This window comes from Trichosurus vulpecula, chromosome 2, assembly GCF_011100635.1.
Source record: "Trichosurus vulpecula isolate mTriVul1 chromosome 2, mTriVul1.pri, whole genome shotgun sequence".
In the NCBI taxonomy this organism is placed as follows: domain Eukaryota; kingdom Metazoa; phylum Chordata; class Mammalia; order Diprotodontia; family Phalangeridae; genus Trichosurus; species Trichosurus vulpecula.
This window is the reverse complement of record NC_050574.1, coordinates 131,786,884-131,799,132: the sequence shown is the minus strand read 5'-3', so window position 1 is coordinate 131,799,132 and position 12,249 is coordinate 131,786,884. Positions and strand designations below refer to the sequence as shown.

The 12,249-nt window shown below is 40.6% G+C and overlaps 1 protein-coding gene across 2 annotated transcripts in view; it reads right to left on the bottom strand.

The window, feature by feature from the left end:
• Positions 1-277: 277 nt before the first annotated feature.
• ZW10 (zw10 kinetochore protein) overlaps positions 278-12,249 on the bottom strand; it is a 51,017-nt gene continuing 39,045 nt past the window's right edge. Inside the window, exons 12-16 of one of the 2 annotated variants that reach the window (XM_036747518.1) lie at positions 5,157-5,326; positions 4,178-4,308; positions 3,544-3,675; positions 2,737-2,939; positions 278-880 (exon numbers count right to left, since the gene is read on the bottom strand). In XM_036747518.1, the coding sequence (XP_036603413.1) occupies positions 760-880; positions 2,737-2,939; positions 3,544-3,675; positions 4,178-4,308; positions 5,157-5,326 (757 nt within the window). In that variant the 3' untranslated portion in view covers positions 278-759. Of the gene's footprint in view, positions 1,207-2,736; positions 2,940-3,543; positions 3,676-4,177; positions 4,309-5,156; positions 5,327-12,249 lie in introns of both variants that reach the window. The other variant, XM_036747519.1, reaches the window with a different exon arrangement.

Genomic DNA, 12,249 nt, shown 5'->3' with positions numbered 1-12,249 from the left:
AATGAAATGCTTCTAAAAATGCAGTGACTAATGATGCTTGAGAGGGGGAAAAACAAATTAAAGAACTGCATAGTCCTCAACATGCTTTGTTGGGCAGCTTAACGGATGATAGAGTCCCCAATAAGCAAAAGTGAAAAGAAGGTAACCGATCACCAAGCACCCTAGTTCAGATCCTCTACTTTAAGAAAGGATTTCCTTTCCTTTCCATAGTGCCTCAGAAAGCCTGGTGGTCCTTCTCCTCAGAGGCTCCCTGGCATCAAACACAACAGGCCCATGATTCTGAAAAGTATCATTTATTGGAAAGGTGAAATGCAGGAAGTCCACCTAATAACTGTTAGGCCACTAAGGTGCTGGGAACTCCCTTCAAAAAATATCCTTCCCACAGGGAAGTGGATGCCAGCTCCCCACTAAGTCAGTGTCCCTGATTTCTTGGTCTAGAATCAGGGGCCACTTCCTCCCGGAACGCAGCTCCCAAAAGGCCCTGGAAGCAGAAGAAAAGACTATATTTTCCCACAGACAACAGGAAGTCCCCTGAGGCGTCCTGCTCCACTTCATCTCTTGTCCTGCTGATGTGGCACATTTTCTGCCAAATCTCATTCAGGCCACATATGTACGACAGTCTTTATATAAAGTCAAACTCCATGATATTCTGGCAGGAAGTTCATCAAAATTAATAGGCATTTCCAGAGAATGGCATAAGAAACAATGCCAGAAGAAGATTCCTTACAATGATGGCGAGGCTTTCACAGGAAGACGGGGCTATTTAATTTTAGCAAGGGCAGCTGCTCTTCTTTCTGTGTTCTGGAACAAGGCCCGGATTAAAGCCTTCACCTCACCAGAGGAGAAGGCAGTTGCCAAGGGTCCCTTCCCATCAGCCCACCTGGAAAACAAAAGATTCAATACATGATTTCCTACTGGACACACAAGATAGGAACAAGTGGAAAGGATCTCTTCTGTTCTGGGCATGTTTTAACAAGAAACGGGCATCTACTGATCTCCGTAACCATTTCTAAGGAGGGTCAAAAGCAAAGAGTGATAAAGCAAATAAGGCTGAAAAAGAACAGAGGCCAACAAATCACGTAGCTGAGGCAGTCTGTTTTCCTTTACTCTGAAATCACTCAGTCTGTCTGAACTTGTTTATGACGACTCAACTCTCATGGCTAGGAGTCTACCATTTTTCAAAAGCAAATCAGCAGCAGGTAAAACCTAGAAGGAAATGAATGCAATAATTCAGTGTTTGGTAAGTTCAAAAACACAGTCTGCTGAGGGAAGGAATATTTGACAAGAATTACTAAAAGTATAAAACGGTGTGGCAGAAAGTAGACTTAGACCAGAAGTACACACCATACACCACAATAAATTCTAAATGGATAATCGCCAATAAGTAAGAGGTCACATCAGAAAAAAAAGAGAATGGGAGGAGATAAACCTTTAGTAACTATGTTCAAAGGAAGAATGAATAACTAAAGGACAGAGGAGACAGCAAAGACAAAACAGACAACTTGGATTGTGCAATAAAAATTCTGCACAAACAAAATGAATATAGCAAGAGTAAAGAGAAAAGCTGTCAAGAGGGGAAAAAAATCTTTGCTACTCTTCTGGTAAAAATATAACAATGACCTTTCTAAAATATCTGAGAGACTCTTCTTCTTTTTTTTTTTTTTTGGTCTAGAGAATGCCGGCTTTTCGGATGATGTCAAAGGGTTTTACACCCTAAAAGCCTATAGGAGCTTGTATCCCCACTGAGTCATCTTTCCCTTCCACAGTGGTCTGGTAAATAACAAATGAAGCTTACAGGTCAAAACCTTTTGCTAAGTAACTGTTTAATGACTCTGTTTTAACACAGTAAGTAGGAATTTCATTTACATGTTTCTATGATGCGGAATCTAAGGAAATCAGTTCAGATACAACTAAGTTTACTGGTCTGCCACAGCCATATCAAAGGAGATGAGTCACCAAGGTGGTTACAAAGAGAAGAATCTAAGACCAACTTCAATCACAAGCCAGATGCCACTAAACCAACAGAGATGTGTAGCCTCTCCAGCAGCAGAAGTATGAAACACACATACCTACAGAGAGATTGCCAATAGGCCAGCAAAAGCATTTCTGGCTATGTAACCGCGCCATAACTACTGTGTAACAACATACACTATGGTTTATGTACTCAGTGGACATAACCAAGACTAAATGATGGTGGTGAACAGGAAACAGTAGAGGAGGTGGTCTTTTGCTAATGCCTTTCTCAGTATTAAATAAGCAGTGAATCCTTTTCTAGAAGGGTCTCTATATAGTGCTTAAATCTTGGAATTTACTGAACCTCATGCAGAAAAACTGTCCAGCAGTCTCTGGGAGGCAGCATGCACACTGCACATACACAACTCATATTCATTATAGTGAGAAGTCCTTGTAATTAATTCAAAGGAGTAGTCATTTTCATTCAAGTTCCAGAAGACTGTGGTAAACATCCTGCCCATTACCTACACATGTCAGATCCCCAAATATTTAACAGACACCAAAAGAGTATCAAAGAGGGGTTTGCATATTACCTAATCTAAGAAAGTGGCTGCAACAATAAGGAGATATCGGACACAATTTACCAAAGAAAAGGACTCAACTACTACTACTTAAAAGGAAAAGCTTCCAAGTCTTGATAAAGTCAAAGAGCAAGGCAAATCACTGTGGCTCAATGGTATTAATACAAAGGGGAACATGCCTCCAGAGAAAAGTTATACATACCGATCTCCAATTTCTTGCAAGCTTGCCTGTAGCAGCAGCATCAACTCTTTGAATGACATCCATTTTGGTACATAGACGGGAACCTCTTCTTGAAATTTCTTATTTTCATTTTCTTCAGGTAACGGTGTAAATACCTGGGGTCCTTCTTCCACTATTGTTCTGCACAAAGAGTACAACCTGTCGCCATCTTGGGTAGAAATGTCCTGGCATTGAACAAAAAGGGAACATAAAGGGGAAGGAAAGAAGTGGGTCATGTTGAAGGTGGAGAACAAGGTTTGATCAATCTTTGGTGCGCACTACCCAATTATGTTAGCTGAAACAATACATCATTCCAACCAATTCTAGCATACCATGTCAGACACTAGGTTTCATCAGCTTCCTGACACTATTCCTAAGTCACAATGACATGTAAATATGTTTCAACAGATTGTCAGCAATTTATTTTGTCTGCCTGAAAAAGTCTATTTCTTTAGTAGATGTGGCACAGCTTGCTGCAGAGCAGGGGACATTACAAATAAGGGTTTGGGCAATTTCTGCTTCAGTGGCATCAGCTGGCAGAACCAAATTAATTTTCCTGTAGATATATACACGTGATTCAAACTGGTACACAGCATGTAATAGGCATCTTTTGGGGGTTGAGGGCCAAATCTAAAACTAAAACAAAGGAAAAGATCACCTATGTGGGCAGCCATTTTTACTGACTGAGTGATGGAGCCTAGAAATGTTGCTTATTATCCTTGGCAAAATGAGTGTGGAGAGAAAGCTCACTTCATCTAGATGCCTGGTGAGCCATAGCATGGCACTTACCTCTAGGGCAGTAATTCTGCCGATGATCTCAGCAATGGCGGTGTTAAGTAAGGTCCCCATAGCTTTGCAGTATATATTTACTGGAAGCACATCTTGCCACACAACTCCAAGTCTCTTTAACTGATGTAGTACCTGGTAGCAGGACACATTTATTTACTTTGGGGTTCAGGTTTTTTTTTCAGATCCAAATTTAAAATATTCTCTAAGGCCTCACTTTCATATAGCTAGAGAAAAAAGTAATCAAGAACACATGTTTCTTAAATACTTGACCTTCATGCACTTCTGCCCCATATCACAGGTGGAAAAACTACAAAAGAAACCTTAAGTCCCTGGAGTAGGGTAGGAGGGAGAAGAGGATGGATCAGAATTGGAAGCTATTGATTCTAGTTTCCCCAAACCTTGATCTGACCTTTAATTACTCACAGTTACCAACTTATACATATTAATCACCCTCCTGGATAAAAAGAAATTATCCCATCCCATTGGCCCTATGGGACAACAAGATAAAAGGAAAGGCCTTAAATGTGGTCGTAAACACATAAAGATTCACCAATGAAGATGGTTTTCATCTTCTCTGTTACACAAAAAAAGACCCTCTGAGGGCAAGAAAGCAGCTAGCTATGGAGCCTCCCACCTGCCGAACTGCTCTGCTTGCTGCAGAATAATTATCTTCATCATCCATGTTTGAAAAGTTCCTTGCACTTGACAGTCGTTCCAGAAGCTCTCCCTTTTGTGCCCTCATCTGGGCCAGAAAACATTCTGTCCCTATGATGAGAAAGAAGACACAAAAGAAGAAGCTGCTTAATTACGTGTTGTGAAACAAAGGGGGAGGGAAGAGAATCTAAGGACCTGCCCTGTGTATCTGGAGACAAACATAGACAGCATCATAAATCTACCAAGAAGTTCACCAAAAATTAACTTCTAATACATTATCCACTTTCTCCCAGTATAATAAAGGACCCATCTGCAGTAGTTTGCCCAAAGACAGAATCGGCAAAGAAAAATCACTACTCAAGTCCCCCGTTCTACAGCAGGGGAGGCTATATATTACTCTGATATCTCCACACGACCTAAGGGAAAAGTTGGAATTGAAAGACTAAGTGATCTGTATAGATTTTCTGCTTTTGTCAGGCTATCATTATAGCAAATATATTAGTTTATACCACATTTCATTTGCTTTGATTTTTAATAATCTCCAGAACAGCTCAAGGGGGTGGGGGGAAAGCTCTCCTGGGTTTTGCAGTAGAACAAGCTCTGACATTAGAGTGCCATTACCAACAATACTAACGGAATTGTCACAATACAAATCTCATTATGTGTCACTGTGCTGACATAACTCTGATCTGGTATATTCACGGCACGCCTGCAATGCCGTTGGGAACTCTAATGTACCATGAAATCATGTCATGAAAAGTACGCTCATACAAAGGCTGCCTTCACTTTGTAAAATTAAATAACCACTCACACTTGCAAATTAAATCACCATACACTCTCTAATCCTAGCTCAGGACCACCTCCCCATTTCTAACCCTCTCATTCATAATTCACAGAGATGGTGAGCTGAGGTTTGATGCCATCAATCACACCTTCATGATAATAAACACTTAAATTACCAAGTCTCCTGAAGCCTGGAACAAGATCCACAAAAGTAGTGGTGCCATCACAAAGAACAGGGGCAAGGCGTAACTTGAACTGATGCCCAAGGGTCAATAAGTGATGAGCAATGTACATGCAGTTGTTGTGATGAATGGCAGCCAGCTGGGGAAGTTTTTGAAGGTTCTCCCTGAGTGAAAGGAGGTAGAGACAGGAAAGAAACTATCCATTAGTCACATAAGGGTAAATGATAAGGAAAACAAATCCCTTGACTGTTCTGCACAAAGCGTGCAGTGAGTTTCCAACTGACAAATGGTCAAATGACAGGAAATTTAAATGCTCTAAATCACTAATAATTAGAGAAATGCAAATTAAAGCAACTCTGAAGTTCTATCTCTCACCCATCAGATTGGCAGAGTTGATTTAAAAAAACAGGAAAATGATAAATGCTAGAGGGTCTAGGGGGGAGACAGGTACTTTAATGTACTATTGGTGGAGCTGTGAACTGGTTTGGCCATTCTGGAAACAATTTAGAACTAAGCCCCAAAAGTTACTAAACTGTGCATACCCTTTGACCCAGCAATACTACTAGAACTATATCCCAAAGAGATCAAAGAAAGGAACCATATGTAAAATGGGTGTGTGTGTGTGGTGTGGTGTGGTGTGGTGTGTGTGTGTGTGTGTGTGTGTGTGTGTGTGTACATATCTATAGCAGCTCCTTGTGTAATGGCAAAGAAGTGGAAACTAAGGGGATCCGTCCATTAATTAGGGAATGGCTGAACAAGCTGTGGTATATGAATGTAATGAATACTATCAGGCTGTAAGAAATGATGAATGGATCAGAGAAACCTAGGAAGATCTATAAGCACTGATGTAAAGTGAGCAGAACCAGGAGAACAGAGTTATTCATATAATAACAACACCGTAAAGGCAAACAACTTTGAAAGATTTAAGAACTCTGATCAATACAATTATGAACCACAATTCCAGAGGAATCCTAATATGGTACCCATCTCCTGAGAGGGGATGGATGTACAGTGAGACATATATTTTTTGGATATGGACAATATAGGAATATTTATTATTCAACAATGCACATTTGCTACAAAGATTCTATTTTTCTTTCCTTTTCAATGGGGAAGAGAGAGATGGGAGGAAAAGGCAGTTCACTGAAAAAGATAAAATTTACATTAAAAAGAATGCAATGAAGTTGTATGTGATGGCCTTTACAATTTAACAGAGTGAACATAGTTGTCAACACAAGTTGACTTCTCTCTTCTCTAAACTTCTTCAATTATAGTCAGTTTAACACGGCTTAACACTTAATTGGTCAATAATTGTTTCTTGTCTCTTCAACTAGATTTTTGGCTTCCTGAGGGCAGGAACTGATATTAAACTTTTACTGTATTTTCCACAATAGCGGACACTCAATGAATTTTCAATTGACTGTAAGTTTAGAGTACAAAAAGCTTAAGAGGCAGTAGTCAACCATCTAGGAAATATTCCCAATATCATAAAGCCAGAAGAGAGAAATTCAATGCATTTAAAAAGTGAAGAATATTCCTGGCCACAGAAACACCACCAAGATCAAATGTCTGGATAAATACCTGGGGATGTGATTTTTAGCTCAGCCGAAGGCTTTCCTACCTTTTCATTCAAATGATTACGTGAATGACGCAATGAGAACTTCAAACTCAAGCAAGCAAATGTGACAAAAATTAAAAGTAATCAGATTTCTCCTCTGCGGTAAGATGACAACAGGTATGCGTGTTTTAGAGAAACCCCCTTTAGTGAAATATAAGCTTACAAATTCTTTACATTACAAAATGATTCTTCTTTCTAAGGAGCAAATACTTTTATTGACATGTCATTAAAAACATATAGCTGACAAATCTTTAGAATCTTTGAGACTTAAGTGTGTAGTGATTTTTAAATCACAAAACTTAAAACATTAAATCCTGGAGACTGAAAGCTAGAAGATTTTTGGTTTGTTTGTATTTTTAATTTATGCTGCAGAAACTTTACTAAAGGGTCAGTCTTTAAACAGATAAACAGGAATGGTTTGTTTACATGAACAGTTAAATACATACTGAGACAACTGTGAAGAGTGGGAGGCCAAACCTGGCAAGTTTCCAAGAAAGGTCTTAAAATAGTGAACATGTAAGACAGTGGGAAAAAAGTCCTCAAAAGGAAAATGCGATGCATTTACTGAACATGAAGAACCCAGCGAGAAGTTTTTAAGCACTTACTTACAGGACACAGCAATGTGCTTGGTGTCATGTTGGGGGCGCAAAGACAATAAAAGGCCCTGCCCTCAGGGTGCTTACCTTCTCCTGGAAGGACACAACACGTACACAAGTGGACAGACTCAATATACAGACACATAGTCTCCCTGCCTCCGTCAAACCTGTCAAAGCCAGTTCCCTCCCCGCAGGTTTTGAACTTAAAGAACCAGCTCCCTGCTCCACCAGCCTCTATAGAAACATTCCAAGGGAGGGAACTTGGCCAAGATTAAAGCTGAGGCTGTCCCCAATGGCTAAAGATGAAAGGAATCACTATTTATACAGTCAGACAACATGGGACTCAAATTCTGTCACTATCAATTACTTCCTGTAAACCTCGGACAAGCTACTTAACTTAAGGGACCTAAGTTACATCTGTAAATTGGGAGGATGTTGTTCTAAATGGTCTCTATGGTCCTTCCAGCTCTACATCTGTGTGTATATAAATGTAAAATCACTTAGGGAAGAGAGAGAACTAGCAACTGGGAACAAGAGGAGAGACTTGGTATGAGAAGTGGCACCTGAGCTGAGCCTTGAAGGCAGTTAAGGATGACAAGAGGATGTTGAGAGAGACAGAAACTGAGGCACAGGAGGTAGTCTGTGCACAGAGAAAAGAGGTGGAATGGCTTTAAGCGACATTAAGTAGGCCAGGACAGGTGGAACACAGTCAGACCAGTCTGAAAAGAGGGAAGTCAGGTTGTGAAGGGCTTTAAATGCCAAGCAGAGGAATCTGTATTTTACCACAGAGACAAGCTTTTTAAGCAGGGAAGTTACAAGATCAAGCTAAGCCTGGGTAATACCACTTTGAAAACTATGTGGAAGACAGACTGGAGGAGAAAACATGAGATAGGGTGTGCAAGGAGGGATGATCACAAGAGTCCGGACAGGAGGCAACAAGGACCTAATTATGGGGATGGCTGTGTAAGCAGAAAGAAGGACACTGATGCAAGAGGCCTTGTGTAGGGAGAATCGACAAGATGTGGCACTTGATTAGAGACAGAGGGCTGAAGGAGAAAGAAGAGGTAAGGAGGAAGCTAAGGTTGTGAATGTGTGACCTGGAAGGAAGGTGGGGCCCTCTACAGACTGAGAGAAGAAATAACGAAGGACGGAATGAGAGCAATGACACATCAAAAAACCCTCAAAATTATTACTGTTCTTGACAGTAATAACAGTCCCCACTTATTATAGAAGAGCTTAGAGGTTTACAAAGTGCCCTCCCTACAACAAATCTGTTAGCTAGGTCCTGCAAGCAACGTCCATTCTACAGATGAGGAAACTGAGGCTCAGCAGAGTTCAATGCTTTCCCTGTGGCTTCATAGCCAAGAAGGGTCAGACGCGAGGCTGAACCCTAGTCTTCTGGCTCCACAGCTAGTGTCCTTTTCCCTCTACCTTCCCACTTTTCCACAGACATCCTAACTTGCATTTACTGAGAACCTTCAAACCAATAAGTCCTTTCACAGACATTTTCCTTTGGCCTCTTCAAGCTGCTTCGCTCCAATGAAATGAAAGACTTTGGAAGCATATTCTCTTATTTAAAAAAAAACACTGAATCAAATACAGAAAGGTATCTCAGGGGGCAGAGCCAAGATGGCAGCTGAAAAGAAGGGACTAGCATGAGCTCCCTGCTGAGTCCCTCCAAATACATATAAAAAATGGCTCTGAACCAATTCTAGAACTGCAGAACCCACAAAACAGCAGAGGGAAGCAGGGCTCCAGCCCAGGACAGCCTGGATGGTCTCTGGGTGAGGTCTATCCCACACAGAGCTGGGAGCTGGAGATGGGAACAGACCGGAACAGAGCAGAGCCCACCATGAACAGCTCGGACCAACCAGACCAGGAGCCGGGCGGAGTGGGCCCTAGTGCCCTGAATCAGTGAGCTGAAGCAGTTACCAGACTTCTCAACCCACAAACACCAAAGACAGCAGAGAAGGTTAGTGGGAAAAGCTGTGGGAGTGGAAGGAGTTCACAGTTTGGCCACCACCGCAGGGGCAGCGGAGGTGGGGCAGCTACAGCTACAGTTGCTTCCGGCCCCAGGCCTACCAGGTGGGAGGAATTAAGTGGCAGATCAGAGCAAGAGTGCACAGCCTGCTGAAGATCTAAGCCCAGTCCGGGTTGGGGGTTCTTGGGGAAGGAGCAGTGCTGGTGTGGCAGAGCTGGCGCATCCTCCCCAAACGTGGAACATAGAACTCTTTAATCTACGAGCAGTCATACCCCGACAAAAAACTCAAGGGTCAAGTTAGTTGGTTGGGAATATGGCCAGACAGCGAAAACTCACCCATATTCAGTCTCAGACTTTGGATTCTTTCTTTGGAGACAAAGAAGACCAAAACATACAGCCTAAAGAAGTCAACAAAGTGCAAGAGCCTACACCAAAAGCCTCCAAGAAAAACATGAACTGGTCTCAGGCCATGGAAGAGCTCAAAAAGGATTTGGAAAAGCAAGTTAGAGAAGTAGAGGAAAAATTGAGAACAGAAATGAGAAGGATGCAAGAAAACCATGAAAAACAAGTCAATGACTTGCTAAAGGAGACCCAAAAAAATACTGAAAAATACACTGAAGAAAACAACACCTTAAAAAATAGACTAACTCAAATGGCAAAAGAGCTCCAAAAAGCCAACGAGGAGAAGAATGCCTTGAAAGGCAGAATTAGCCAAATGGAAAAGGAGGTCCAAAAGACCACTGAAGAAAATACTACCTTAAAAATCAGATTGGAGCAAGTGGAAGCTAGTGACTTTATGAGAAATCAAGATATTATAAAACGGAACCAAAGGAATGAAAAAATGGAAGACAATGTCAAATATCTCATTGGAAAAACCACTGACCTGGAAAATAGATCCAGGAGAGATAATTTAAAAATTATTGGACTACCTGAAAGCCATGATCAAAAAAAGAGCCTAGATATCATCTTTCAAGAAATTATCAAGGAGAACTGGCCTGATATTCTAGAGCCACAGGGCAAAATAGAAATTGAAAGAATCCATCGATCGCCTCCTCAAATAGATCCCAAAAAGAAATCTCCTAGGAATATTGTAGCCAAATTCCAGAGCTCCCAGATCAAGGAGACAATACTGCAAGCAGCCAGAAAGAAACAATTTTGAGTATTGTGGAAACCCAATCAGAATAATCCAAGATCTGGCTGCTTCTACATTAAGAGATCGAAGGGCTTGGAATACGATATTCCAGAGGTCAATGGAGCTAGGATTAAAACCAAGAATCACCTACCCAGCAAAACTGAGTATCATGCTCCAAGGCAAAATATGGATTTTCAATAAAATAGAGGACTTTCAAGCTTTCTCAGTGAAAAGACCAGAGCTGAATAGAAAATTTGACTTTCAAACACAAGAATCAAGAGAAGCATGAAAAGGTAATCAAGAAAAAGAACAAGAAAAAGATATTGCAAGGGACTTACTAAAGTTGAACTGTTTTGTTTACATTCCTACATGGAAAGATGACATGTATGATTCATGAGACCTCAGTATTAGGGTAGCTGAAGGGAATATGCATATAAATATATATATATATATATATATATATATACATATATATATATATATATATATATACACACACATATATATATGTTTGTGTGTGTGTGTATATAAAAGTGAATGTGTATGTATGTATATATGTATGTGTATGTATATATAAAGAGAGAGAGAGAGAGAGAGAGCGGACACAGGGTGAGTTGAAGATGAAGGGAAGATATCTAAAAGAAATAAAATCAAATTAAGGGATGAGAGAGGAATATATTGAGAGAGGGAGATAGGGAGAGATAGAATGGGGTGGATTATCTCGCATAAAGGTAGCAAGAGGAAGCAATTCTGTGGGAGGAGGGGAGAGGGCAGGTGAGGGGGGAATGAGTGAATCTTGCTCTCATCAAATTTGGCCTGAGGAGGGAATACCATACATACTCAATTGGGTATCTTACCCCACAGGAAAGAAGAGGGAAGAAGATTAAAAAAAAGGGGGGGATGATGGAGGGGAGGGCAGATGGGGGTGGAGGTAATCAAAAACAAACACTTTGGAAAGGGGACAGGGTCCGGGGAGAAAATTCAATAAAGGGGGATGGGTTGGGAAAGAGCAAAATATAGTTAGTCCTTCACAACATGAGTATTGTGGAAGGGTTATACATAAAGATACACATGTGGGAAGGGAAGAGGGGAGAGAATTTGGAACTCAAAGTTTTAAAAACAGATGTTCAAAAAAAAAAAAAAGTTTTTGCATGCAACTAGAAAATAAGATACACAGGCAATGGGGTGTAGAAATTTATCTTGCCCTACAAGAAAGGAAGGGAAAAGGGGATGGGAGGGGAGTAGGGTGACAGAAGGGAGGACTGAGTGGGGAACAGGGCAACCAGAATATACACCATCTTGGAGTGGGGGGGGGAGGGTAGAAATGGGGAGAAAATTTGTAATTCAAACTCTTGTGAAAATCAATGCTGAAAACTAAATATGTTAAATAAATAAATTTAAAAGGAGGAAAAAAAAAAAAAAGAAAGGTATTTCATAGGTCACCTAGTTCACCTTGTACCAAAATCATGAATCTAGCTAAAACCTTCCTGAAAAGTGGTTACCCAACATCACTCAACTGGAATATCTCCCATACACAGATTTAGAACTAGAAAGGACCTTAAAAAAAATTTAGTGCAACCCCAACATTTTACAGAAAAGGAAACTGAGGCTCAGTAAAACTTAACTAGCAAGATACAACTTGCCAGTGTTCCTGAAAGTCTAAATACATTCTGAAGCATTATTTCTTATTCATAGCAATAAATGTGAATGAATATTTATATAATGTTGCTCTCCCCAAAGTAGTTGTTAGCACTTTCTCA